Genomic DNA, 27,847 nt, shown 5'->3' with positions numbered 1-27,847 from the left:
TCAGAGATAAATAGTAGCAGTTCTTACTATGTGTTAAATATCTTTGCCTTTAATACATTAAATTAGAAAGCTGACAAAATCATATTGCTTGTTAACATCTAAATGTAACTTTTTGCACAGAAAAAACCTTCAACTTCACTGGTGTGTAGGTGATCTAGTATTGTTTAATAGGATGTATATCAGTGTATTAAAGTCAATATTTCATTCATTTAAACCAATATCTTTCTTGATTATTTGTACAGTATGAAAAATAGAGTCTTTGTACCTGTGCTGAAGTTCACTGCTGTGAGGAGTCCAGTTCTGTCTCTCACTCTCTGGTCCAGCCTGTCTGCATCACCTGGACACCTTAAAAAAACAGATATATATATTTAAAGTACCATGTGTACAAACCATATAACTGATTCCCTTCTGTTGAACCAACCATATTGTAATATCTAAGTAATCATCTTGAAATATGACATTAATAATTGTAATGTACACACATCTTATTGTGAGGTTGATTTCACATACACTACTACTTCGACATTAGCTTGTCTACATACTTGAGCATAGCCAATTTAAATTAACCTTAGCGATGCATACAGTTCCTACCTAGATAATAAAATATCTCTCTAAGTTACAAGGATGACCTTATTTTATCAACCTCAAACAGAAGCTGTTTGTTCATCAGTATTATCCCACTTTACGCTTAACACTTCTCTATTTCGTTTTTTAACCTTTATATATACAGTCTATGATTTTAACTTGGAGGCTACAATTAGCATCGTTAGCACCGATGTAGCTACCACTCGCTTACCAAGCCTTAACATTCATTACGTAGATTAAAATCATTAACACATAAATAAAGCACTCGAATTTCACTTACCGCAAAACCACATTCATGCACCGTCTGTTTTAACCGCAGAGCGAGTCACAATAGTCCGATATATAAGCATGAAGAACAAACAACCACGGCCGGCTTCAAGTTGTGTTACCTGGATGAACTGACCAGGCAGAGTCCCTGTAGCTAGCTTCACGGAGCAGCTAGCAGAGAGACAAGAAGCTAGCAGCAGCAGTCACTTCACAGAGCCGTCACTCAATGTGACCACGCCCTAATTTATGCCAAAACTTTAAGACCTAATATAAATAAAAGGGTTGTGTTAGAAAACAATTCACTCACAGATCCATAATCATGAAGGTGGAATCTAACTATATCGATAATAAAATGTATGGAGCCAGGGGTAGAAAAATGCTTTTTTCTGCTGTAAGATTGGGCATTTTAACATGGGGGTCTAGGGAAATTGCTCCTTTCTGCAGCCATCGCCTGCCAATATATGAACTGCAGTGTGTAGCACTTCCGTATTGGCGTCCCGGCTCTTCCCCAGAGTTTGCCGCTTGGTGTAAACGAGGCAGACACAGGGTTACTTCACAACAGAGGTAACTCAACAGCTAAAAAACTTAATTTAATACGTGACTAACAGAAGTTATTAACAGAAAAGCAACAAGTAAGATCAAATAAGAAAGCTAAAAGTTGAATATATTAAAAAATCTAGCAGGAGCTATACTGCAACAGGCTGCGCACTAACAACATATATAGATAATAATATATAGAAAACAAAAGTGAATGTAAGAAAGAATTATATAAAGTGTTTAGTCTTTCAGTTGCAAATGTTTAAGTGCACGCTGCACTGTGTCATCAACACTGGCTCCAGATATGAAGATGAAAGTGAGGGTACATTTTAAAAGAGTGCGTTTGTCGGAAGCATCTTTGTGAGGACAGTGGCCCCTGAGAGTCTGTGAAGTAATTGTCATTCTATGAAAACATTAAAGCTCTTTATCTAACCCTTGGGCCACAAACACAGTTGAAACAATGGAGCACTTTATTTGCATATATTTACGCTAATGGTTTTTCCATTAGGATGAAACACTCATCAGCATAATAAAATTGCTCTTGCGGGAAAGAGAATCAGTCTCATCTGGAGATGGTCTCAGAGAAGCCTGAGCCACTAATGCAGGATTACCAGGGCCTGCCTGCAGCCCCCCCCCTTATATGTTACAATACACAGCTACTGTCATAACTAGGGTTGGGTATGGTTTGAATTTCCACAATTCCGGTTCTTAACGGTTCTCAATTCCGATTTTTTGAGGGGCAGGGTAAACAAATGTGACATGCTTCTTCCACCAAAAGAACAACATTTATTTGAGAAACCTTTACACAGGTTAGTTTACAGTAGTATTCACATTAATCAGTCTGTTTATATTCAATGCTATGTAACTGTAACCTGAGAACCACTGATTCTACAAAACAGCAACAGTCCAACAGTTCTTGTTGAGAAAAAACAGCATATCTGCCTTCTCAGGCAGTATCCGTGAGCGTTCAGCACAGATTGTGTCACCAGCAGTCGAGAAAACACGTTCACTGAGGGTAGACGAAGCCTGGACACATACATATGAGAAGGCCATGTCTGACAGGCAAGGATAGGTTGTTCTCATGTTCCACCACCAGGCCGCAGCGTCATCAGAAGTAACTATGCGTGGCATAACCTTGTACATGTGCAGCTCCTTCTCTACCTGGTCCTGGATGGACATGGAATTCTGCTGTGGTGTCACCTTTTGGGCATCCTCATCAGCAAACAGCTCCTCCAATGGGGTCATTTTGGGGGTTTTGCAGGGATGCATTTGCTAAATGAATAAAGAACAGCATATCACACAAAAGGAAACTTCCATTCAAAGCATAGATTATGATTAAAGGAGACATGTCATGCTTTTCCGGTTATTACCCGTCCCCAGTGGTGTAGTGGGCGTTGGACACGGGGGTACGCCGTACCCCCACTTATTTGGAGCATGATCTTTTTTTCAATCGTCTAATAAATATAAAATCATTGCCAGTCTTATCAGTTGCAAGTGTGTATTTGTTGTAATAATGACAAAAACATAATATATTTCACAGTAATTATAATACAAAATAAAAACGATTTCCTTAAGGAATTATGATTCGTCAGAACGCTCGTGACCTCGCGGTGAGCTGGTGGTGGCTCGCCGCCCGCCAATTTTGCGGCTGCTCTTTCCCTCAAGAACGCTAACGAAAATGCTCTATAATGGCAGGCAAACATTTTTTACTTTACTTCTTTTCTAAAAAAGAATATAATTCACAAGAAGAAAGAGGCTAGCAGCACCGAAGCTACAAGTGAAGCTGCTAGTAATACATCATCAGAAGAGCCGCCTAAAGACGAGAATAAAGCTAGCACTAACGTTAACGTTAGCTGCGCTAGCAATGTTCCCCTGGCTAGCTCAAGCTCACCTTTCCCATAGATGGAGGAAATGTGGCGGAGGAAGCAAAAGGAATACCTGTGGATAGACTCCAAAGCTGGGAAACTGGGCTGCAAAATCTGTTCATCCATTTCGGATTTATCAGTCTTCAAAACGCAAGGTGTGTGTGTGTGTGTGTGTGTGTGTGTGTGTGTGTGTGTGTGTGTGTGTGTTAGGGGTTTCACCAACTAATCGACTAGTCGACTAGTCGACTACCTTTACCACTAGTCGGCGCTGTAGGCCCTAGTCGACTAGTCGTCGAAAAAAAATGGAGGTAAACGAGGTGCTGCAAAATGCTACAAAACACGTCCGACATTCTTATGTATGGCAGTACTTCAACGAAGATGTAACCAACTCCACAGTGAAGTGTCAGTTGTGCACAGCTTTACTGAAGTACAATACAAATGCATCTGCTATGCGCAACCATCTGAAGATGACACACCCGCTGCCGACAGCTAGCACTAGCAGTAATGCTAGAACCAGTGAGCAACGGACCGGTGTCAGCACTGAACAGAGGCAAACGAACAGCAAGAAAACACGGGTCAACAGTGATGCGGATGATGAGCTACGGGATTACTGCCAGCGGACACCGCATATCCCCACAATGGATAATCCACTGGAGTGGTGGGCAGAAAACGTGCACCGCTTCCCCCGCTTTCGAGGAACTACCTGGCTATTCCAGCCACAAGCACCCCGAGTGAGAGGGTTTTTTCCCTGGCAGGCAACACTGTCACCCGAAAGCAGTCAAGCCTCCTTCCCTCACATGTCGATGCATTGGTGTTCAAACCAAAAATATGGAAAGGTGGACGTTATCGTGGAGGACAGCGAATAAAGTGTTGCGCAATGCGCTGTTGCGCACTGGATTTACGTGGCATTTATGTAAACAAGAGTTTTTTGCTGTCGATTTTGGTGAGTCCAGTGTTTGTTATTTACTCAGCCATGTAACACAAATTAAAATGCAGTGTTTAATGTTACTGTATGAGTTCCAATAGAAAATACAGTTGTAAACCTCTCTTTGTGTGTCTCTATTATGACGTAACGACTAGTCGACTAGTCGACTACTATTTTGAAAAACTAGTCGACTAGTAAATATTGGTAGTTGTGAAACCCCTAGTGTGTGTGTGTGTGTGTGTGTGTGTGTGTGTGTGTGTGTGTGTGTGTGTGTGTGTGTGTGTGTGTGTGTGTGTGTGTGTGTCTGCTTATTTGCAATGCAGGCTAGGCCTAATCAGAATAATTTCAAGTCCAGATTCAATGTTGTTTGCATAAGTAGGCTATATTTTTCGTTTCGTTTATTTAATAAGTTAATTTCAGGACAACTTTGGGAATTTTGTTTATTTGTTATGAGTTTTAAATAGATTGAGAGAGGTCTGCTTGGTTGCAATACTGTAGCTTATGCAATTTAGGCCTATAAATTGTTTATGTAACTTATGTGCCAGTGTGTCCATGGTTTTGAGTCTGTGTGTGTGTTGAGCGCAGCGCCGTCTGCTTTTTGCAGTACAGTAACTAAAGTAGGACTAAGCATACCGGTAGTTTCTGTGGACCTGTCTGCCCGTTTTGTGAGTGCAGTGCGCGCGTGCGCACTTGTGTGGCATTGTTTGGGATTACCTAATTAAAATAGCGTCCCCCCAGTAAAAAAATCTCCACTACACCACTGCCCGTCCACCCACTACACCACTGCCGGAGCCGTTACGTTAAGCCCCCGCTGATTGGTCCAAATTGACCAATCCACGGACTTCCTCACACACACAGTGCAGGCAGCTCTGCTGATTTCTCCTCCCTGGCTGCAGGCTGATAACAGACAGTTGGGATCGCGGCAAAATTCTCTCGTCCGACAAGTGGAAGAGGTTATTTGCCGGGAGCTCCAGACAGTGGATGTGGCAGAGTGGAAGCAACAGCAAGAGCTGGACGCCGTCCTCCAGCCTGTACGGCAGTGGGTCGAGTTGCAGCAGCGGCCACTGTGGGAGGAAGTGGCAGTGTTCTCCAAAGCAACCGAGGGGCTGTGGTCTCAGTTTGAGGCTCTGCGTCTGTGTCAGGGAGTACTACAGCGTGCGTGGAAGGAGCCAGCAACGGGGGAGAAGAGGTGGCAGGTGGTGGTCCCGAGGCGTCTGCAAGAGGCTGTACTCAAAGCCTTGCATGGAACGGCAGGCTCTGGGCTCTTTGGCGTCACCAAGACTCTCCGCCGCCTTTGCCAGGGCTGCTACTGGGGGCAGTGCCGGAGGGATGTCGAAGACTTCTGTCGCCGCTGTGACTCTTGTATGGCTCGGAAGGTCCCCCCTGATTGTTCCCATGCACCGCTGCAACAGTTTCCCGTGGGGACCCCTTTGTCAAACAGGGGTAACCGCTACGTCCTCACGGCCATAGACTATTTCACAAAATGGCCAGAGGCGTATGCCCTCCCTGATCAGGAAGCAGTGACAGTTGCAGATGCCTTGGTGGCCGGCATGTTCAGCTGGTTTGGAGTGCCGGAGACCCTGCACAGTGACCAGGAGAGGATCTTTGAGTCCCGGGTGTTCGCCTTCATGTGCACACAACTGGGCATGCACAAAACATGCACCTCCCCCTTGCGACCTCAGAGTGACGGACTAGTCGAGAGATTCCATCGCACCATGGGGCAGCAGCTGGCCATCCTCACGTCTCAGCACCAGCACAACAGGGACGAGCATCTGCCCCTTGTGCTCATGGCATGTCGCTCTGCAGTCCAGGTGTCCTCAGCCTGCTCTCCTGCCCTCCTCATGTTGGGGAAAGACCTTCGAACCCCTGCTGTTTTGGCGTTTGGTCAGCCGCCAGATTCCCTGGGCACGCCTCCAGGGCCTGAGTACGCCAGGAGACTTCAGGACCGCCTTGATTCCGCTCACGCTTTTGCCCGCGATCAGCAGAAAAGTGCTGGGGTGAGACAGAAACAAAACTATGACACCAGGACAAGAAGGTAGCACTTCCGGGCCGGGGAGCTGATCTGGGTCTACAGCTCACAATGGAAGAAAGGCCGGTGCCCAAAACTGGACAGCCAGTGGGTTGGTCCCTGCAGAGTACTGGAGAGGGTGGGTGAAGTGGTCTACAGGGTGCAGCTGCCTCCCAAGGGGAAAAAAGTTGTGCTCCACAGAGACAGGTTGGCTCCTTACAGAGGAGTCGCTTCTCCACATGCCCAAGGGACACTGGGGCCCACAGGCTCCCCCTCGACACCTCCACTCAGGTTCCCCGGCGAGCAGAGCAGCAGCCCCCCGTCAGTGTCTCAGTTTCCCCCCACTTTCTTCCCCTTTTCCCCGCCTGGACCAGAACCGGCACCCCTGTCCCCAGCCCTCCTTCCGAGAAGGCAGACGCGACCCCCGAGACGGTTCAGAGACTGTGTGTGGTAGTTAGAGTGTATAGTGAGACCCCTCGTTTCCTGTAGAGGGCAAGAATGCACCCTGGTCTCACTGGAAGGGATGGTAGTCCACCCAGACCTTCCTAGTCAACTAACAGTGTTTAGCTATAGTGTTTGTGCTAGGTTTTATTTGTTCCTCGTGGGCGAGGAACTTTGTAGTAGTGTAGCGACCCTGTATAGGGTGCTGAGTGTGTCACTCAGCATCCCCCGTCTCTATGCCAATCACAGAGCTGCACAGTGATGCTGGTCGAGGTGCGGGCCTGTGGTTGGGGGAGGAGACGGGGGAGGGCGGAGAAGTTGTGACGTAGACACTACTATATATGGGTGTGAGTTGGGGTGTAGAGCTCAGTGTGAGGATAAACCTACAACCTGTTCATGTAACCTGTGTCCGTGTGTGAACAAAGGAGTTAATAAACCCTCCATAACTTGAAGCCTGTTTCCGACTCCCTTTGTAGAACGCTACAGTATTAAAAATAATGATTACAACAAAATGCAAAAAATATATATATATATAAAATATATTTTAAGATCATGTTTAATCATCTGATTCGTCTGTACATTGCTGTTTTAGTCTGTGTTCTTCTAATTAGTGTCTACAGTGTGTACCTTTGAGCTGTTTAGAGCCATGTGGGACAAAACCCGATCATCCCCCTCCCTCTCACTGTCTAAGTGAACGGTGACTGTAAAACTACACTGCACATGCTCAGAGTATTGTCCTATTTAATAGCCTCATCCCAATATCCCTCCTCGACTCCTCTCTTCCCCTCCTCCAGGACTTGATCCGGTAATCGATCAAGACACGCCATTTTGAAGGACGTCCCAAGAGCTGAAATGCACACGGAGGAGTCGAGGAGGGGTAAGGAGGAGGGGTGCGGGAGGAGACGAAAGGGAGGATACACCGAGCAGACTATGCAGAAGTGTTTTAACTACTCACGTATAAAAGCCCCGCCCCCACCTTCACAGCTGGTCGATTTCAACAGAGGAAAACCCACAACTGGAAGATGAGTGGAAAAGCGTCACATAAATGTATAAGTGCTCACAGCTCCGTGGGAATTATTATGTGCTTTTCATTTCTAAAAGGCTTTCACATTACTATAATTATATTTTACTTTAAATGTAGGCTACATTTTACACCAAAACGGAACACAAAAGCAGGACCAACCATCATACATTGAATTCCTTGACTAACAAGAGAAAGATTCATTCATTTAAATAAATATTTAACCAGAAATGGGCCGGTTCTAAAGGGTTATTCAGTTAAGCCCGATGAGAGGGGATACAGCTGTGCACATGTCATCATTAACAGACGTCGTTTAAGAGTGACGTTTGAGTGAACGAGGACATCGCAATTAATACCTGAGGACTCCTCTGTCCTCGTGTCTCTTGCTCGCATCTTACGGAGGTGGAGCTAAGATGCAAGGAAGGGACGCGAGTGAGGGAAAGGAGGAGTCAAGGAGGGGTATTGGGATGAGGCTAATGTGTGTGGCAAAAAAATAATGACCATAGGGGCACTGAGCTGCCATCCCCACCATACGTCATCTCACATCATTCAAAGCTGATTGGCTGTAAGTACGTGTCATCTGAAATATACTTGGGGGGGAAGGTGCCAGGGGGGGGGCTGCGAGCGGAGCGCGGTGCGGTTGGACCGTGGGGCGGGCTTTGTGACGTGCAACACATGTGACAAACAACAAGTTTTAACAACATGTTTATTCATTAACTTTACATTACTGTATGGCAATATTCATTTTGTACAAAGATGGCACTGTTTGTCAGAGCACTTAATCCGTCTGGGTTTGTTGAAGAACAGCTCCAACGCCTGTGTGTATGGGAATGCCTCTGGTGCTGGTCCACTGACTGCTATCCGCATACATGCAGCCAGGTGCTCCCCTTTCAGTCGGTTTCTCATGTCAGTTTTCACCTGTAAAACAGACAGTTTGTTTTAAATGAACTATACAGAATGACATGCAACAGGGAATGACACTTACCCTGTTCATCGTAGAAAAATCCCTCTCGCAGTTTACACTGGAGACAGGGATGACCAACCCCGCTGAAGAGAGAAGGATGAGGTTTGGGTATATTTCTGCCCATTCGTCCTTCTCACTGGCCAGGAGCTACATGATCTCAGCTTGTGTCTTGTCCTTCAGAGATTAGCCAAGGCAGGGCAAATGAGTATACAGTATAATTGAAACATTTACAGATGTCAAAACAAGCAATTCTAACCGTCAAGTTCATATTAATTTAAGTATTTACCAACCTTAAATGTTCCTTCAAGAACATGCTGCTTGTAGGAGGTCCACTCTTGGATAACTGTGGCATCCTGCCCTGGGATGAATTTGTTGGCAAGGGTCTGCAACATTGAAATGTTGGTTACATCATTTGAGGTAACTGCCTTTGGACCCAGGACACTGAAGGCCCCCAGCACTTCAATATGCTGGAACCTGCTCTCAATGTTGCTCTCCAGGCTGCAGATGTAAGGTTTGAGGACCTGGAATGATATTATACATTTTTCAGTTCAAGGAAAATAAATATTGGAATGTAAAAGTAAGAAGGGATGTATTTACGTCTCTGACAAATCTGGCCCACATATCTTCCCGGGGGCGCTCCAGAATTCCGTGTCCCCTCCTGATCCTCTCCTCCTCTCCGGCAATGCTAAACGCCCCAAGTCCACCTGGGTTGTCCAAGTCTTGGTGTAGGCGAGCAAGGAACGTTCCGGGGAGTGGGGTCTCGCCTGCCTCCAGAATTCACCTCAGAGTAACAAGTGTGACTGGCACCTAAATGTGGAAAAAGACAACAATGGATAATGCAAATAACTGGGAGCATCAAATGCATTTTTTTGTAATCTACCTGCTCCTTTATGTGGAGAAAGTTCACATCAGCTCTCTGAAACACCTTGGACAGCATTGCAATGTGGGGCAGCACATCTGCCTGAAGGTAGAGGGCAGCCACAAAGCGGTATGTGGCACAGAAGGTGTATAGACCTTTGGCTACTGGGCACTTCCTTGTGCTCGCTTCTTCCGCCAGAGCAGCCAGCACAGCTGGAAGGTTCCTCTGGAGGTTTTGAACGGCTAGGTGCTGCGATAGCCACCTTGTATCTTTCACCTCCTAACAACAAGTAGAAACACTGGTAAGTACAATATATGTAAATAATATGACACCACAATAGTATTATGAAAATAGGTGAAAACACACCTTGACTTTCAAGTCGTTCAGACCAAGAGTGGTAGCGGCAGCACTCAGTGTGGCTGACCTATTTGCACTATTTCGGAAGAATAGGTGCAGTTCCTGCAGGTGGTTCCTGAAGTTTGCCATATACCTGACAGCATTTGAGGCATCTTTGCATGCCAGTGCTAGTCTGTGAGCAGCACACGCTACAGAAACCAGCTTTGGAAAACTGTCTGTGAGCTGCTTTGCCACTCCATTCAGACGGCCTAAGTTTAAGAATTAAATGCAGTGTTGAGGGCGTCATTTTGTTTCCTTTAATAACAGCTGACAATACACATTTCACACAATCCATTAGATTTAACAATAAACTCCATACCCGTCATCACTGCTGCACCGTCTGTCCCGAGTCCGTAGAGCCTGTCTACCGGGAGATCCTTCTTCTGTAGTACACTCTTGATGGCAGCAACAACGCTGTCAGCTTTCCCATCTTCCAGAGTTACCAGGTCAAGGAAGTGGTTGAAAACATAACCCTCTTTATCCAGGTGTCTAAAATAAAAATGTATAGGTTTTCACACATATTAATAAATATTAAGTTTAACTAGGCCTTTATTTAAATGCACATCATTCCTTTAAAAAATACCCCACCTAACATGTAAATCCAGCTGGCGGTTTACAGATACATCTGTGGTTTCATCAACCTCTAGGCTGATTGCTTGAGATGACCTTATCTCTTCCAAAATAGGCAACTCTACTATCTCTGCAAGGATCTCCAGCATTTCATCCACTATTCTGTGTGATTGATAATTGTTTCTTTGATCCACCTGAGAAAAAGAGATCATTTAACATTTAGCTGGTTAAAGTTCTTAGTTTCACAAGCATCATTTTGTACTAGGTTTACCTTCAGCTTTTCAAAGTAATCACAACCCAAAAGCTGAGCTAAACTTAAGAGCTTAGGGTAGTTGGTGTGGTGAGCAATCTCGTTCTTTACTAGCCAGTAAAGGCATTTGAATCCACCTATGACAGCCTCATGCTCCATAATAACTGTGGGCTCAAAAGCCTGCATCACTGAGTAGCCTAGACCAAGGGCAAAGACATAATTCATTATATGAGCCAAACATGGTTGATAGGTTGCAGAAATTAGCTTTACATAAAAAAATGATATACCTGATGCAAGTGAGACCTGATGCTTTACACTATATTGATGAGGCTCTGAGGAGATGTGGCGCTCGATATAATCCTTGCGGAAAACAAGAATCCCAACTTCTATGAAAGCCCGTTTTAAGGGGCCTTTCTTTATTGGAGGCTTGTGTTGCCTGCAGATTCAGCAAAACATTCCTTTTTAAAAAGAAAAACGTGTTAATTCTTACAAAAAATAAGTTTTATTACAAATATGAACTTGCAAATGCCATTCATACCATGCTGGGTGAGGTAGAGCCAATAGAGCTCCTGCGGTCACGTGACTTTTGGTTATCAGCCACCATTTTGGCAGTAAACATGACGACCGGCGCCAGCGTTTTCCTACCGTGCGAGTATACATCTCATTTTAATTCAAGTGAAATTCGGCTTTATAGTACAAAATTAGAAAGATTAAATATAAGCGACCCATATAATGCACCCGGTGTGCTTTTCAAGAGCATAACCTCCTGCTCTGAAGACGATGTACCCGACTTGCGCTACGCGGACATCCACAGCTATCTTGTAAGCTTTCCATCAGTGTACTCAGGAGACTCCCTCAGAGCTTACAAAAGCTTGGAGGCTTACAAATGGTGTCAGTCCGGCTTCGTAAACAACATTCAACTGTGGAGTCTTACATCCAAAAACTTCGGCATCATCACTGCAAGGGTAAGTATTAAATTATTCCAGTTTGATAGGCAGTGTCACGTTAGCATTGTTTGTTTATTAGCTTGTCTAGCTACGGCAGTGTCACGTTAGCATGTTTGTTTATTAGCTTGGATAGCTACTGCAGTGCGTCTGAAACTAGTTTGTATTTTTGCTTTTTGAAAACTTTTTGTAGCATTGTACTGTATTCCTTCACCCACCTGATATGAAGTGATCACTGCATAAGCGAAAGCAAACGGCCGGGGGGTCCCATCTTTCAGTCTTGTTCAGACGGCTCCTGGCTCTTTTAATCGCTGCGATCCACTTTTCCCTCCTCTCCGCGTCTTTTGGAATGCGATAATAAGATACACCTTTCTTCTTCCCACGCCTATTTGTGCAACCTGGTGCACAGCAGTTATCCACCATCCTCGACAGTCTGCCAGTGCCTGCCAATGAATTTACTGACGCGATTACTGCCAAAATGGCTGCCCCCTTCGTTTCTCGTCACGTGACCAGCATATGTGACATCATCCGCAGGAGCTCTATTCTTGAACTGTGGCATTTTGAGCCAATCAGGGTTCCATCCTGAGTGGCGATGCTTGGAATCTGAAAATAATGCATTGTTATTACTGCATTTAAATGGTAGAGTTCTTCTTGCTATTATACTATGTCTGTGTCTGTGTCTGTGATGCTTGGAACTGTGCTGCTTGTTCACCTGCACCTGCTTGTACCACACTGGGACCTGCTGCTGCTTGTATCACACTGGGACCTGCACCTGCTTCTACACTGGGACCTGCTGCTGCTTTTACCACACTGGGACCTGCTGCCTCTCCCTCAGTACTCTGACTAGTTGTGCCAGCATCTTCACTGACCACCGGCTAGAATTGAAAACAAGCTTGAATCTAGTTTGGTCTCTGCATTGCAACTCACTGTTGACTGCAATTGTATAATTTCAGGTCAAATGAACCGACATATATCATTATTGAGACTTATGCATTTATTATTGCCATTGCAAGCAAAATGCTAACATTGGCTAAGTTACCTGTGGTCTCTCCTCCTCTCCTCGTCTCTCCTCCTCATCCTCACGCCGTATTCTCTTAAAATATTTTTGAATACTCATATCTGAGGAGTAATGCAAGGGAAATTAACAGTCTAACCTTAGCTAAAGTTAATCTGTGTCCTTCTAACTGGCATAGCCCGAAGAGAAAACGAATTATAATCTTTTTATATTTAATTTAGCACACGTAACTTGCACGCAGCAAAGTTGGCCTGATTACGTTAAATTAGGGCTGGGCGATATGGTCTCAAAATGATATCGCGATATTTACTGACTATATCGCGATTTACGATATATATATATATTTTTTTTTATTTATTTATTTAACCCCCTGATGTTTACAGTCACGCCAGTATGATGATTCTAGTAGTCCCTGCAACATATGTCTGCATTAAAAAAAATCGACTAATAATGAAGAAAATTAACACATTTGTTGCAATAGTAATTTATGAACTAACTACATTACTACTTGTACTACAACATTTGAATCATCAGTTCTTCCTCATTTTCCTCAATTGTTCATCTTTGGTTTATGAAAATAATGATATTGTGGTCATTGTTCAAAAATGTCTGCTATTATGAGTAGTATTATTATTATTATTATTATTATTAGTATAATGCGCTTTCTGTCTTCCTGTCATTATCAGGAATTAGACATGTAATGGCTATGTATTAGATTAGATTAGAACCTTCATTCTCCTAAACTGCTGGGACATTTCCCTATAGCCAATACCTTTTATATTTTCTACTCTTCACTTACTTGTCAGCATAGGTCGGCATTGATGTACAGAGCCGACAGAAGACCTTGTTTATATTGGCATCATATTGAGAGGTGCAGTGACGCGTCCTAAAACCAGGAAGTAAGCTGCTGGTTCCCTCGACAAAAAAGCAATGGGATTTCTCCACAGGGTTTTGGAAAATAGCTGGAAATAAGGTCTGTGGAAAACAAACCTGTTTGATAAATGCACGTTTTTTTCAGCCGGATAATCTCCACATGTCTACCCTACTTTTATAATTTTCGAATCATAAATCTAATCGATAGATTATAAAAGGGTTTTAGGACGCGTCGCTGCACCACTAGAAGCCAACTCCATCGATCAAGCTGGCTGAAACTTTCTCTCCCTCTTCTTCTCATGCTCCCTGTCACTCTCCTTTAACTCCTCCGGTGACTTTATTTTATTTGAAGATAGTTTTTTGCCCGGCGCTCACGGGCAAACGGGAGCCTGCTCGCGCTGGCTCTGCAGCAAACAGCTGCTTCGGAGCCAGCGCGAGCAGGCTCCCGTTTGCCTTTCACCCAACAACGACAACCGCCTCACGAAACGCTATGTTGTAGCATTAATAAACGAAACAATTTAACAAAATTGCTTGTCAAAGTACCTATAACCACTGGACAATTTTTTTTTTTTTAAGCAATATTTTTAGTGGCCCGAGCGGGCAAGTGGAAAGTACGTTATGCTGGCCCGGGGTGTCTAAATAGTGCTTCCGAGCCAGCGGGCCATTTATAATGTCGAGCCCTGCTCTCTTTCACTGTGCATGTGTGTAATGTTTGTGTGCAAGTTAGACGGGGCCTGCGTGTGTGCCTGCGTGTGTGACTGTGTCTATGAGGGAGAAAGGAAAGCTCATTTTGGCCGCGGCGGGAAATTGATTTGACAACATAATACTCGATGTTCACGATGTGGTCATTTACGACATCGCATGGAGTGCAATCCAAGATGTATCGTGTAAACTCGATATATCGCCCAGCCCTACGTTAAATACACTCTTAGTTGCCACTAACTTCAAATAATTCGAATCTCCTACTAAAGTCAGAAAACAACAACACAATAAGGAGAAAATAGTTACTTTACCTTAGTGTCCGCTTCTTCTAAATTAACGTCGTCTTCTCCGTTTCTCGTTTCCCTCCACGCGATGGCAGCACGAACAGGAGGTGTCGAGCGAGGGATCATACACTAGTTAATCGATCGCAGAGCGAACAGGGGGGGATTATTGTCCCCTAGTTAATCAACCGCAGAGCGAACAGGCACAGGAGACGTAGAGCGAGGGCTCATTGTCCATTAGTTAATCACTCGCAGATGGCGTCGCTCGCGGACGGATAAAAAAAGGTCCGAAATATACTTGGGCGGGCCTTAATATACCTGGGCGGCCCGCCCAAGTATTAACATTGTGTGGGAAACAGCCGCGAAAAGTGTGGTGTGTGAAGAGGAGACGAGAGAGGTGTGTCCTAAAACCCGGAAGTAAGCTGCGCATTGTTTCCCTCCACAAAAAAGTAATGAGATTTCTCCATAGGATTTTAGAAAATAGCTCAAAATAAGATCTGTGGGAAACGTACCTGTTAGATAAATGCACGTTTTGTTCAGCCGGATAATATCCACATGTCTACCCTACTTTTATAATTTTCGAATCATATTTATGATAGACTTTTGAAACTACAAGAAGATAAGGAGGTGTTACGGCTGCTATTTCTGTCTGCTCATTAATCTGCCTGTGAGTGTTTCCAGCTGTGTGCGTGTGTGTGTGATATGTAAATGAGCTGTGTGGTTGCCCTGACGTCATTGGCTGTCATCTCCTGGTCCGCCTCTGAAGAGGGTGATTGGATCGACGACAGCCAATCGCAGCGCACAGCCGGCGCACACCTGCTGGGGAGGAGTACAAAGGCCGCGGACTGTCATCACTCTGGAGGTTCTGTTGAGGAACAGACGCCTCTCGCTATTTGTTCGTCATTCTGTGCTTAACTTGTGTGGTCTTAGTGATTGTGATAGATTCTGTTAACAGGGGTTAACTCGTGTGGGGTTAGTTGTGTGTAATAGTTACCTCAGCTGTGTTCCCTTACAGCTTCCCGTACTTAGATTGTACCACTTTGATAGTGAGGGTTTTAGTTGTTATTATTACCTATTTTCTTTGTATGTACACAGGCTCCTTTTTAGAGTCCTCTCTTAGTTTGGTTGCCTATTTAAACTGGCGCCCTTGTGGCCTCTTTTGTTTGTTATGTAAACTGGTGTTTGTGGCAATTTGTGTGTTTCAGGCTGCTTGCCTGCCATTTTGTTTACCAGCTGTTTAAAATAAACCCCTTTTTATTATTCCAATCTGATTGTGTTGCTTCCCTCTGATTCCCCTAGCTCAGAAGGGAACGTAATAGGAGGACTTTTACAAAAAAGTAAGAGGTTTTTGTCCAGAAGGATAGACAAATGGACTTCATCTTCAAGTCAAGGTAAGACCACAATTTTATTGAAAATGGGACCTTACAAAGAGAACAATTCAATATTTAAATGATAAAATTACATTTTTTGGGTATCCTTTTGTTGAACTGTCTGTTTAAAAATGAATCGAAGCATCAGACAAAAAAGCTTTTGAAAATAATATTATATTTTGATTTAGGTCAAAAAATAATATTTGTAAACCTGAAGAGTCAGTGCCAGTGCCTCACCGGCCATGAACCTCACTGCACGTCACTGCAGAACCATATAGACATCTAATTTTTTTGTGCCCCACCACTTTTGTACATATAAAAACGCCACTGATTCTAGTAGACCTCAACAATGGAATTATGATCAGTGGAAATGGCCATGACATGTCTCCTTTAAGAAACCTAGCATATATATATTTTGCAAACATACACTTACATTCTCTTCTGCCTCTCTCTCAAAAGCGGTGACTTTTCTGTGGCACTCCTCACGTTTCTCTACAGTCATCTTTCCCTTTGCTAATAAGGTGAATGGGTTGACAGGGGCTGGGACGGGCTTGTAAGCTTGAGCCGTTGTAGCCAGTGGTGTAGTGGGGATTTTTGGGGGGGACGCTATTTTAATTAGGTAATCCCAAACAATGCCACAAGTGCGCACGCGCACAGTGCACTCACAAAACGGGCAGAGAGGTTCACAGAAACGACCGGTATGCTTAGTCCTACTTTAGTTACTGTACTGCAAAAAGAAGACGGCGCTGCGCTCAACACACACAAACTCAAAACCATGGACACACTGGCACATAAGTTACATAAGATGTTCTTGTGAATTATATTATATTCTTTTTAGAAAATAAGTCAAATAAAAAATGTTTGCCTGCGGCTGCCATTATAGAGCTTTTTCGTTAGCGTTCTTGAGGGAAAGAGCTGACATAAAACCCGGCGGGCGGCGAGCTGGCTCGCTACACCCACAGCTCGCTGTAGGGTCACGAGCGTGATGACGAATCATAATTTTTTAAGGAAATCGTTTTTATTTTGTATTATAATTACTGTGAAATGTATTATGTTGTCATTATTACAACAAATACACACTTGCAACTGATAAGACTGGCAATGAATTTATATTTATTAGACTTTTAAAAAAAAGATCATGCTCTAAATAAGTGGGGGTACGGCGTACCCCCGCGTCCAACGCCCACTACACCACTGGTTGTAGCTGCGCAACTACGCGACCGCAAACTTTCATCGACAAAAATATAGAATATCCACACATTTTACACACAGCCTCTAAAACAAAACAACCATCCTTTAGTTTTGAGTGATAACTTAAAATACCTGATTGCGAGAGCTCCGCTGAGGAAGCGCTCGGTGTTGGTTGAGCCGTGACGACAGCGGAAGGCGACGGTGGTTGTGAGGCGGACGGAGACTGGTTGAAACAGGTTGAAAACGGTACACTCCTTGATCTGTATACTGTGCAGGCGAAGGTGTTTTGTCATATTGGTCGTGGTCCCTCCTTTGCAGGAAATACGTTTGGAACAGGCGTTGCACTCTGCCGACCCGTTGTCTTTCCTAACAAAGTGAATCCACACTTTAGAGCGTCTATCGCCATTCATGATCGGTGGTCCCAGGTTACGCTGTAGGAAGTGTAGGTACAACGCTACATTTCCCGCCCCGCCGTAGTCATACAGTAGGCTACGGAGAGCGGCGAGAAACATTTCCTCAGGCATCGAAAAGCGGAACCCGAAATTCACATTTCTAAATGATGCCGTTGGAATATAAATGTTGGAACCAGTTCTCGGTACCCAATAGTCATAACCTACAACATTAAAAGTGCAGACATGCAATATATTATTTAACTATGTTAACAGGGCCCTATTAAGCTCTTTTTGAGGATCATATCTGTATGTAGTGTCTCTCCTGTATTAAATTTCATACTTTAATGTTCAAAAAGCTCTTTATTTTTCTCGTGCTGCAGCACCTCTTTTCACCCTCTGTCTGAAACCAGAGCCCAGTCTGCTCTGATTGGTTAGCTGACCGGCTAGAAGCGTGCATGTTACAAAGCGATGTCACTGTGTTACAGAGGGTAAATAAAGTAGTGTAATGGAGGCATTTGAGGCGGTTGGAGGGCGGGAACTGGTAAGAGAGAAACTTTGGGATTTTAGCGTCTGCAGACCATTTACATGTGTGGCACCCCTGGGATGTGTGACCACATTTATATAATAGTTATTATTGTTTGGAGTTGGAATATGCCTTTTTGTTTAGTACATCTGTCTATTTTCGTTTCGTTGGCGGGGTTGAGCAGTGCATTTGGTAGTGTGGCGGAACGTTTGTGTTCCGGGGACTGGTTAGAGGGACGGACTTCCGGTGTTTCCTCAGAAGCAATCTGGAAGGAAACCAAATAACCCGTGTCCTCATTGCTCCTGTCTCACCTTCTCATTACAGGTTGGTAAAAGGTGCCAAAATCATATGAACCCCCCCCCCCATAATGTTCGAGTATATAGTGTGACAGCCCACTAAAATTTTGGAGTGTTTGTAGCGCTGTTTACTTACCATCTTGGGGATAACGTGGTCTGACACGGAAATGGTGCGAGTGAGATAGTCTGTCTGAAGGCTCCCGCCCACTAAATATTTCCATACATGTGAAGTTATGAATAAATATGCACCTTATGAAAGGTATAGTTTAGGTATTGTTATACTGGATGTTTGTTACACAATTATGCTGTAGTGTTTGTAGCATTATGATCCTCTAGTTTAAATGCATTTTAGTGACCTGCAATGAATGGCAGAAGGGTAATAGTCGAAATGACAGTTTCAAGGGATATTTAGTACAGATTTAATACTGTAAAACAAGATGTATGAAAGGTACAAAAAGATTAGTGAATGTAAAGTTCAGCTTGAATGTGTGTTTGTCACAGAAGGGGTTATTGACAGTGGATGTGTGTATATGGAGCTGTCAGAAAAGTGAATGATTAAGTAAATACACTGAAATGCATAAGAGAATTAAGATGTTTAAATAAGTTTGTGTAATAAAACTACCAGCAGAAGTAATCTGGAAGGAAACTGAACACGTGTCCTCATTACTTCTGTCTCACCTGCACCATACAGGTATCACTGTTACTGTGGTCCTCATATCGGGGACCCGTAACACATGCACCAAAACCATAATAGGGCCTCTTCAAATAAAAATAAAGTCAAAATAATTCCATACAGTTTTGAAGGAGTTCTTCCATAACTCAGGTTTTTAAGGAGCTAAAAATGAATATTAATCCTGGTAGGAGCTCTTTTGAAACTATAACTCCTCCCACTAGACTAGGCTTTACCTTTACAAAAGGAAATGCAATTTTGATAGACATTTTTTTTTTACTGCTTCTTATTGCCCTTACATGACCTTAACTGTTTATACACCAAAGTGCATGATATTCGGATCAGGAGAGCACTGGTTCCATCCCCACTTCAGTCAGCATGTTGTCTCTTTGAGCAAGACACTTCACCCCAAACTGCTTCTGTGGGGATTGCCCACAGTACTGAATGTATGTAAGTCACTTTGGATAAAAGCATCTAACAACTGACATGTGTAAATGTAATATACAAAAAAATGGAAAAGACACCTTTATTAATATAAACTTAAAGGTAATACCAACACAAAGTATGCTGTTGCTTAAAGCAAATTATAAATCCAGGTTTGCATGTGTAGACTAGGCAGAATTTCAGAAAATGTGCTTATTTAAAGTGCTGAAGGCATTTTGTGTTTATTTATGCTATACAACATTTTCTAGGGGTATTAAGGGGTGCTGAATCCAATTCTGCTGTATATGAAGCTCAAAAATGTCCCAGAATGCCTCAAAATTGAGAAATCCAACATGGCCGCCACTGCCAGGCTGAAATCTATTTTAATACATTACTTTTTGACTAAACAAGGTACAAACTTGAATTAAATGTGTTTTTGTTTTCACACATGGGGAATTTAACATACTGTCCTGATTTTAGATCAAATGTGAATAATCAGCTTGAAATCATACATGTATAGTGAAAAAGGTGGTCATTAGTGATAAATAAGTTGTCAGACTCAACCAGCGCTTGCTTAGAAAGTGTATTAATACCATTTTTATTTTGCCACCAAACCATAACGTAAACATGACACGATTAGGCCTACAGTGGAGCAACACTACCTTCAACAAAGCCCTATAGATGCTTTTATTTGCTCCAATACAGTAAGAACATACTGTATCGGTGGCATTGGAATGTTCAACTCAATAAGAATACAAATCATACTGAAATGGTAAATACCTCATTCAAGTATCTCATAAAACACCACCATATATTAATGATTACAAAATAATTATAATAATGTAAAAATATATTAAAACAACAAATAAACCCAAATTATAGCTCTCAGGCCATCCAGTGTTAACGCATTGAAGAAGCCTTTTTTACATCAAACCCTATGGGAAATTGCCAAAAGGCAGGCACTTTTAAAAAGTCTTCTTCAGTGTTCCGGCAGGTGTTGTCATGTTTCCTGCTGTTGCATGCCTCTATACATTCCATGTGACTCTTTCTGAATAGAATAGACAGATTATGAACAGTACAAGTACAGGTACATTGGAATACACGTTACAGTTATCCTTACACTTATTGTGTTCCTTTGTTACTTTTTTTTCTCAGTTATAGGTTCACAATTATCCAGTTATGGTTTCAACAATCTGTTAACAACAAACAGTCAGCAGTATGCAGTCTGGCAGGCTGATATTCTCAGTCCATCATATTTTTACGATCTTGTACACATTGATCACCATCAGCTAATCCTCTATACACATACCTGCAGCTGCAGCGTTGGCTGAGGAATCCCCTGGTACACCCACATGACGTGAACTCCCTGCAGGCTTTAGGCATAGGTGGCAAAGACAGTAGCCGTGGCACTAACTGACCTTCCTTGTGCATCCATCCCATTTCATCCACTGGAGGAAGATCAGGATGTGGCAGGTGAGCTTGGTTCCAGATTGTCGATTGATAGTGTGAACGCATGATATGAAACTTCAATGCATCTGAGGTTGGTGGCAGAGTCTATTGTGGACGACCTTTACAAAACAACTTCACTCTTGCTCTATTGCATGTATCAACCTCTGGCACACCATACATCTTACGGATACATTTCTCTGTTGATGTCACAATACCTTCTGTGAGAGGGCCCTTTCCAAGGCCAGTAACATCGGTGAGAGGTTGCTCGAACACCTGCCAGGCTGTTTTCTTTCCGTGACCGCTGAACTGAGACACACTATCACAGCCAGTGATGCCATGAAGCTTTAACAGTCTGCTGGAAGTGGAACGGAGTCATTAACGATTTCTCTGCGTACTGGTCGGTGACGCTGTTTACGTTTCCTCCTTGTGCCCGTTTTCATGGATTTATCATGGTACCTGTCGAAGACTACATCAACCCTCTGGTACTTCTCTCCCATCTTCAACACCGTCTCAGCAAACTTGTTGGCATAGTCACCAAATGTTGTAGTGTCAGGCGGCTTCCCAAGTGCCATTACAAGTGCTTGGCCATAAATAGCCAGGCAACTGGGTTCCTGAAGGGGCACATCTGCAGGCGTTTGGACATGTTTTGTCAGCATATTTGCTAAAACAGACTTGTTGGTGGAATGTAGAATGCCGTTAGTTACGGCCAGAGATGGCAGGATGGGCATGAGTTCATGCTGGAGGACATTTTCCAGGTCTACCTTACGACCTGCTCTGTAAGCTGTGCACTTTGATGGTGTTTTGCTTGTTCTTGGAAAGTTGCACGACTTCATACAAAGAGGCAAATGTCTTGGCTTTGTTCTTTCAAATGGGTGACTTCAGTCCCAAGTGCTGGTCACTAGCTGGAGGTTCACACAGACTTTTTTCCACAAACACTTTCATTTGTGCCTGTCCAAGGTGTTCTGCACCAAGCAGAGATTCTTGAATCTCCGGTGTGACCACGTCCTTGTTGATTATGTTCTTGAGTGTGTCCCCACCTTCTTGAAACACACAGTGCTCTTTCAATGATACACATATTTTGCTTTCATCCCCGTCGTCTCTCTCCATTCTACTCTCTGTGCACTCAGTGTGTGTGTACTCATCGTCTTCATCATCTGTTGTCAGTCTCAGCATTGCTTTTGTCTGAGAAGCTATGACTGTTCTCAGATTATATGACAATGTCCATCTACTGAGGGATGTTGCTATCCTGGCGATGCCCACTAAGCCTCCACTCATTTTTCCTGTAGCGTTTAGCCACTCAGTACTTTGATCCGCTGAAACCTGATTGAAGCGTCGATCACTGCGTTTCACCACAAAGTTGCCTTTCTGAAACTCGAGGAAGATTTCTGGTGGGAGAGCAGACATCTCAGCCAGGTACACAGTACCCCATCTGGTGTAGTTTATATGATCGTACCTGAAGAAGAAGGGCAGCATAAGTTTGAAAGCATACAGGTGGAGATCCCACAGTCCATCACGTCGCGCTCTTGTGAAGCAGAGTACGATGCTGACCATAGTCATGTAGTCCCACAAGAATGCGACATTCGGGTCATCAACTGCAAGCGATGCAGCAAACTCTTTCATGGGCTGCTGGAATCGGTCTGTAGTCAATTTGTCAACCATATGCGTGATGTAGTCAGCATCTGCGGATTGGCAGAGATCTGTGAGTTCAGCTCTCAGTGTAACATCAACGTCATCCAGATATGTGCAAAGCCGTGGGAGCAGTAGCTGCCAAAGAGCCTGTAGGGTAAGTTTGTGGGTCCTTATGGCACGTGCATACCCCTTTCCTGCCATGACATGCTGAGCAGCATTTGCTCACAGTAGATCACACTTGACCCATAGCTCGCTCAGGCCAGAATCAACCATGTGTTGTCCTATCACACCCAGGAAGTTTGTGGCAATGTGAAGGCCTCCAAGGCAAGGGATAAGCACGTCCTTGTTCCTTCTTCTACTGACCACTTCAGTTCTAGCAACTTTGGATAAAGTGCCTCGTCCACTGTCAGAATGACATGCTGTTGTTCCATTGATTTGGAGATATGAAGCATTCGCTTGACAACTGTGTTCAGTGTATCGAGTTCAGATGCAGGAGCCTGGATGATAGGTAGGTAGCCTACTGTAGTTTTCTCTGTGTTGACTGTGCTTGCCTTTTGATTGTACAATATCCAGGAAGGCATTGGTTTTTTAGATGTCCTGGAAATGAAGAGGGCCATGTCTGTAGCTTGTGCTTTCTGTGCTGCGGGACATTGTTCAGATGACTGTGTGAAACGGTCTTCTGCTAATACACCGCTGAATGGGCGCTCTGTGATTCCTCTTTTTGTTTTTGTTTTTTTGTTTTTTGGGTGGGGGGGCAATAGTGGGGAAGGCAAAGGTTCCATCACAGCAAATTTGAAACATTTAACCTCAAAACAATATACAAAGTAAGTAAAAGTAGCCTGACAATAATAATAATAGCTGAGTAATTATTCATAGTTAAAAACTACTATCTTTGTAAGATATATGAGAGCTAAGCAGTTTATTCACATTACATCTCAAATCGCCCATGTAAGAGAACTTACAAAAGCACACTTAATTCAAGTCTGTACCTTGTCAAAAAGATAAACTTAAAATAGATTTCAGGCTGGTGGTGGCGGCCATGTTGGATTTCTCAATTTTGAGGCATTTTAGGACATTTTTGAGCTTCATATACAGCAGATTTGAATTCAGCACCCCTTAATAGCCCTAGAGATGTTGTATAGCATAAATAAACACAAAATGCCTTCGGGGTTCTGATTTTGTGAAAATGTACGCTGACTAGTGTGCAGGATTACTGTTTTTTAAACATTGAAAATGCACCCAATTACCAGTGTACTGAAATTTCGTATTTGTTGGTAGAGTCTTTGAGTTATTTTTCTCTTCCATAAACAGATCCCTCCAGAGGGAGTTTATCTCCCACACTCCCCTCTACGTGAAACGCCTCATTGGACTCCTTTGTTTACTACCGTAACATAGTGACATCACTACAGATGTAGGGATTCATTTCAGACAGTTTGAAACGCGAGGGCCGTGATTGGTACGTGATCTGCCCTCGCTCAAGGGAAAACTTCCAGCTTGACTTGAGACCGCCCCTGTGATAGATAAATGTAATTATAATGAAGCCAGCTGCAATGGATAATTGATCCACCAGGGGGTGCAGTGGGGTTCCACACTGGAGCTCATGTGAAATAAAGTGAGATACAGTATGCTGGATGTACAGCGGAACTTTGTTAAGATCCATATGTCATGGATATCATACTCTGTGCTAAATAAGAGACATGTAATCATTTACAAAACATCACCATGTTGTTATTTAACAAAATAATGTTGTTTAGTCGAAAAAAACGAACAGAAGGAAATGCAGCCCGGCTCTCGATTTTTAATCCTAATTTAATCATCATCTTCACCACGATCATTTATGTTTATGTTTGCCGAATTGACATGAAATCACTGACACATATGAATATACTGTATTCAACTTCATTAAAACGTTATTAACGTGCCTAAACCAAGTAATTCACAAAAAATATTTATATTTGAATGTAGCCTCGTCGGCAGATCAGGATCCCAAAGCGTAGCCGAGGGATCCTGATCTGCATGAAGGGTGTTATTTTCCCCATAAGGAACAAGTCGCTGCAAATTATCCCGCTTATTACACGGCCACATTCTCAACAAAGTAACGACATGACTCCCAGTATTAATAGAAATGCTTTTATGGATTTAGAAAATGTTTTTATTGATTTCAAAAATAGTTGTATGTATTGATTTAAATTGACATGCATCCGCTAAGAAAAATAGTCCGTTGTTACCGTTTTTTAAACAGTCTGAATGAAACGGCAGCTCTCAGCTGTGTATTTACACAACTAATGGCCCATCAACCACAGCTCTCTCCCCCCTCCCCCCCTGATCTTTCTTCTCCAGCAGCTAAATTAACGGTAGGTTACTCTGAGTGACAAGCTTACAGTTAGACACAACACTGTCATTGCAAGTGACCCTCAGTTAGTTGACTTTTATGTTCAACTGCTAAATTCGTTACTGATAAAAAATGGCTTCTACTGTATCTAATTACCTTAACACTAGAACCGCCAGAGGTTTTTGTATAGGCCTACCTAAACCCGTCAAATCCCGCTATTAGAATGCAATTTTTAACAACATATGGAGCTACATAACACACTTTCAGGAAAAGTCACGGACTGGGAGACTTTAATATTTTATTGAAAAAAAGTTACATTGCACACACACAACAGACATCACACAAATTCACCCGATTGGCGGTTCTAGTGTTAAATAAACTCACTAATTAATGAAACCAGTTCAATACGCATTATTCTTATTCTTATCATTCTTTATGAGCGCAGAAATAGTCTTAAAATCAGATCTGTTTTTTAAATGAAATCTGACGGCAGGCAGTTAGCTCTGATCACCTATGATAAATGCGCCGCACCTAATCGCTGGCCATTCAGCCACAGAGCTCCCTCTATACAAATCAAACTGTAGACGGGGGGAAAGCACCTATTGTTTTAAATAATGGTTGGAATGTGACCTGTGAGCCTTCTGAATTACCGTGGGACAGCACATTCTAAACTAAAATGTTCAATCAATAAAGTAACATCTTATCTTATCTTAATAATATCTTCATATTAATAATAATAATAAATCATACAGTATGTGTCCGAAAGGGAGCAGGAGGAAGCAAACACAAAAATATACAAAAAATATACTGCATATTAAAGCAAACAATTGTAAAGGTAAAAGTATGAGCATAACAAATAAAGAAGTGTAATGTAAACATTTACATTATTATTATGATTATTTAATATATAAAGACTATATATTATTGAATTACAAGATTAGATATACTTTAGTTGATCTAAAATATTGATGTGTTAAAATGCTCTTCAAAACACAACTGAAAGTCCATGAAACTTGTCTTTCTGTATTTGTGAATGAAGCGCCATCTCCTGGTTAAAACCTGCAATTGAAAATCTGGCAACGCCCTCTTGGAAAATAGTGGGAGGGCTTAACATTCCTCTATACTGGTCTTAGGCAGGTCGTGGGCAGGAAGCTGTAAACTGGAGTCTGAAATGAGGTGCTACATCTGTATGTAACACTTGTGCTTCGATTGGCTAGCACTCCAACACATTGTGCCTGATATGCGAAGGGGGAGGACCTTTTCAATACATTTGACCATTGAGCAACTACAGTGAATTGACGTTAATTCTGTTGTTTCATTTAACCAAAAAATTGGTTTCGTGATTCAACCTGTTATGTATCATGTTCCAAGGTAATGGTGCGTTGATTTCCTTCATCAAGATACAAAGCTGGCCCCAGTGTCTCCATTGTGAAGCCAGGGGCCTCTGCCCGAGCGTCAATAAGGGATGAGATCCTGTTTGTTATTTCAGTGACTTCTCATGTATATGGCATATGGCTGTTGCAGACAAAGGCTTCATTTATATTTTTCAAGAGCATTGTCATTTTTAGAAGCGTTAGAGGTTCCATTATCCCTTATATTGAGTGAGACACAGAGATTCATCCATGTGCTTAGACCCTCTATAAATGCTGCTGCACTAATTGGATTATAAGCCAGTGGAAAATGTAGGTTGCCGTTGAATGTTTCAAAGATGTTTCCTTTTTCCTGTGGGGAGAAATGAGTTTCCCTGACATCAATCAGCTCCACAAATGAATTGTTATTCCCTCAAAACATTAAGCCATGATTCAAAGCTGCCTCAGAAATCAATGCCAAGAATTATTAAAAGCTCACTACATCTGAACCATTTAAGTGTGATGGCAAGTGTGAAATCCAAATTAAATCCTTTCACAGTGTGCGGTGTTGTGTAATGAGTTGGGGACAATTTTTCCCTCAACACTATTTAACAACACTATTACTATTTTACTACTGAGTTCATAAATTTACTATTTATGAACTCAGTAGTATTTATAATATTTTATTCCATAATGTGCTCCTGCACCCACAGGTGCTCTCTACGGTGGTTGACAAGTGTTTAAGCTGTAAAATAAACATTTCCATTCGGAGAAACAGTCACTCTGACTGAAAACTTGTTGTTTTATCAGCTTATTTTAACAATGTGGTAACATGATTCCTTCCAATATTATTGCAGTTCTGCTGTAAGCTAGCCAGCTAATGTAGCTAACCTACATTTCTAATATAATGACAAAATACTTCCAATTAATAAACAGGCTAATTCTGCCAATAGTGACATTGGTCAACTTTATAATCCCTGAACGTCAACAAGTACTCCGGTCCCCGCTGTGTGCGTCACTTTTTAGTGTCCCCTGGTTTCCGTTGTGTTAGCAGCTTCTTGCAGCATTGTGTTTATGCAGCGCTTTCAGTAAACGCTGCATATGTTCTGTCAAGTTGGTGAATGTTTTCTAAACGCTGCGCACGTGTTGAAAAGTTGGCGAGGATGTTCCTGCATTTTGCATGTGTTTAGGCAAATGTTTTGTTTTGTATTTGCATTGTTTTTGAAAGCACATTGCATTTCTCCTAAAGTATATGTTTTGTGGCTGTGCAGCGTGTTTCCACCTGTCGGCCACCATAGATTTGCCTTCAATTCAACCTACTGACCCACAGCCCCACACAGTAATGGCAGCCGTGCGCCCTACATAACATGCCTGCGCACGCACCGGGCAGAGGAGGTGCAAATTAGCCCCCCTGTCCCCAATATGGGGTGGAAGACTAAAGCCGTCTAACTGTATAGCCCTCCTTAGGTTCTTGGGAACAAAGGAGGGGTTTGGTCTGAGTGTCGCCCCGGTACGGATGGAGGAGGGATGCCGTAAAACTGGTGTGAGTACCCCAGTTTCAGTGTCCTGTCCATCCATTCTGTCAGTACACAGCTGAGCTTCCATTCCCCATAAAACTGTGTTAGGGGACCTGCAAGCAGCTGCGGAGTCGCAGCTAAGAAGCTGTAGCACTCTCTGGTGGCCCACTCCGCCGCCAAACCTTCCATAAAAGGAAGATTGG

General features: G+C 43.0%; 2 protein-coding genes across 6 annotated transcripts in view; both read right to left on the bottom strand.

Moving 5' to 3' along the window:
• LOC307013648 (uncharacterized protein) overlaps positions 1 to 27,847 on the bottom strand; it is a 344,030-nt gene that overhangs the window by 200,212 nt on the left and 115,971 nt on the right. The window lies entirely within an intron of this gene.
• Positions 8,334 to 12,753, bottom strand: LOC307047631 (zinc finger protein 862-like). Of its 5 annotated transcripts, none has more exons than XM_079694678.1 (10): positions 12,345 to 12,753; positions 11,227 to 12,235; positions 10,710 to 11,146; positions 10,457 to 10,632; positions 10,188 to 10,357; positions 9,839 to 10,077; positions 9,211 to 9,751; positions 8,904 to 9,134; positions 8,635 to 8,787; positions 8,334 to 8,567 (listed from the first exon to the last, which is right to left on the bottom strand). In XM_079694678.1, the coding sequence occupies exons 3-7, from the start codon at positions 10,911 to 10,913 to the stop codon at positions 9,299 to 9,301; spliced, it is 1,242 nt and encodes a 413-aa protein (XP_079550804.1). In that variant the 5' UTR covers positions 10,914 to 11,146; positions 11,227 to 12,235; positions 12,345 to 12,753; the 3' UTR covers positions 8,334 to 8,567; positions 8,635 to 8,787; positions 8,904 to 9,134; positions 9,211 to 9,298. The 5 variants fall into 5 exon arrangements, with proteins under 5 accessions (XP_079550804.1, XP_079550805.1, XP_079550807.1 ...); XM_079694679.1 differs by having other exon boundaries at positions 11,227 to 12,507; positions 12,672 to 12,751; XM_079694681.1 differs by lacking the exon at positions 12,345 to 12,753 and having other exon boundaries at positions 10,710 to 10,885; positions 10,976 to 11,146; positions 11,227 to 11,371.

The sequence above is a fragment of the Notothenia rossii genome (assembly GCF_949606895.1).
Source record: "Notothenia rossii genome assembly, chromosome: 7".
Classification (NCBI taxonomy): domain Eukaryota; kingdom Metazoa; phylum Chordata; class Actinopteri; order Perciformes; family Nototheniidae; genus Notothenia; species Notothenia rossii.
The sequence above is the reverse complement of the archived record's forward strand: the minus strand, read 5'-3'. Positions and strand labels throughout refer to the sequence as shown.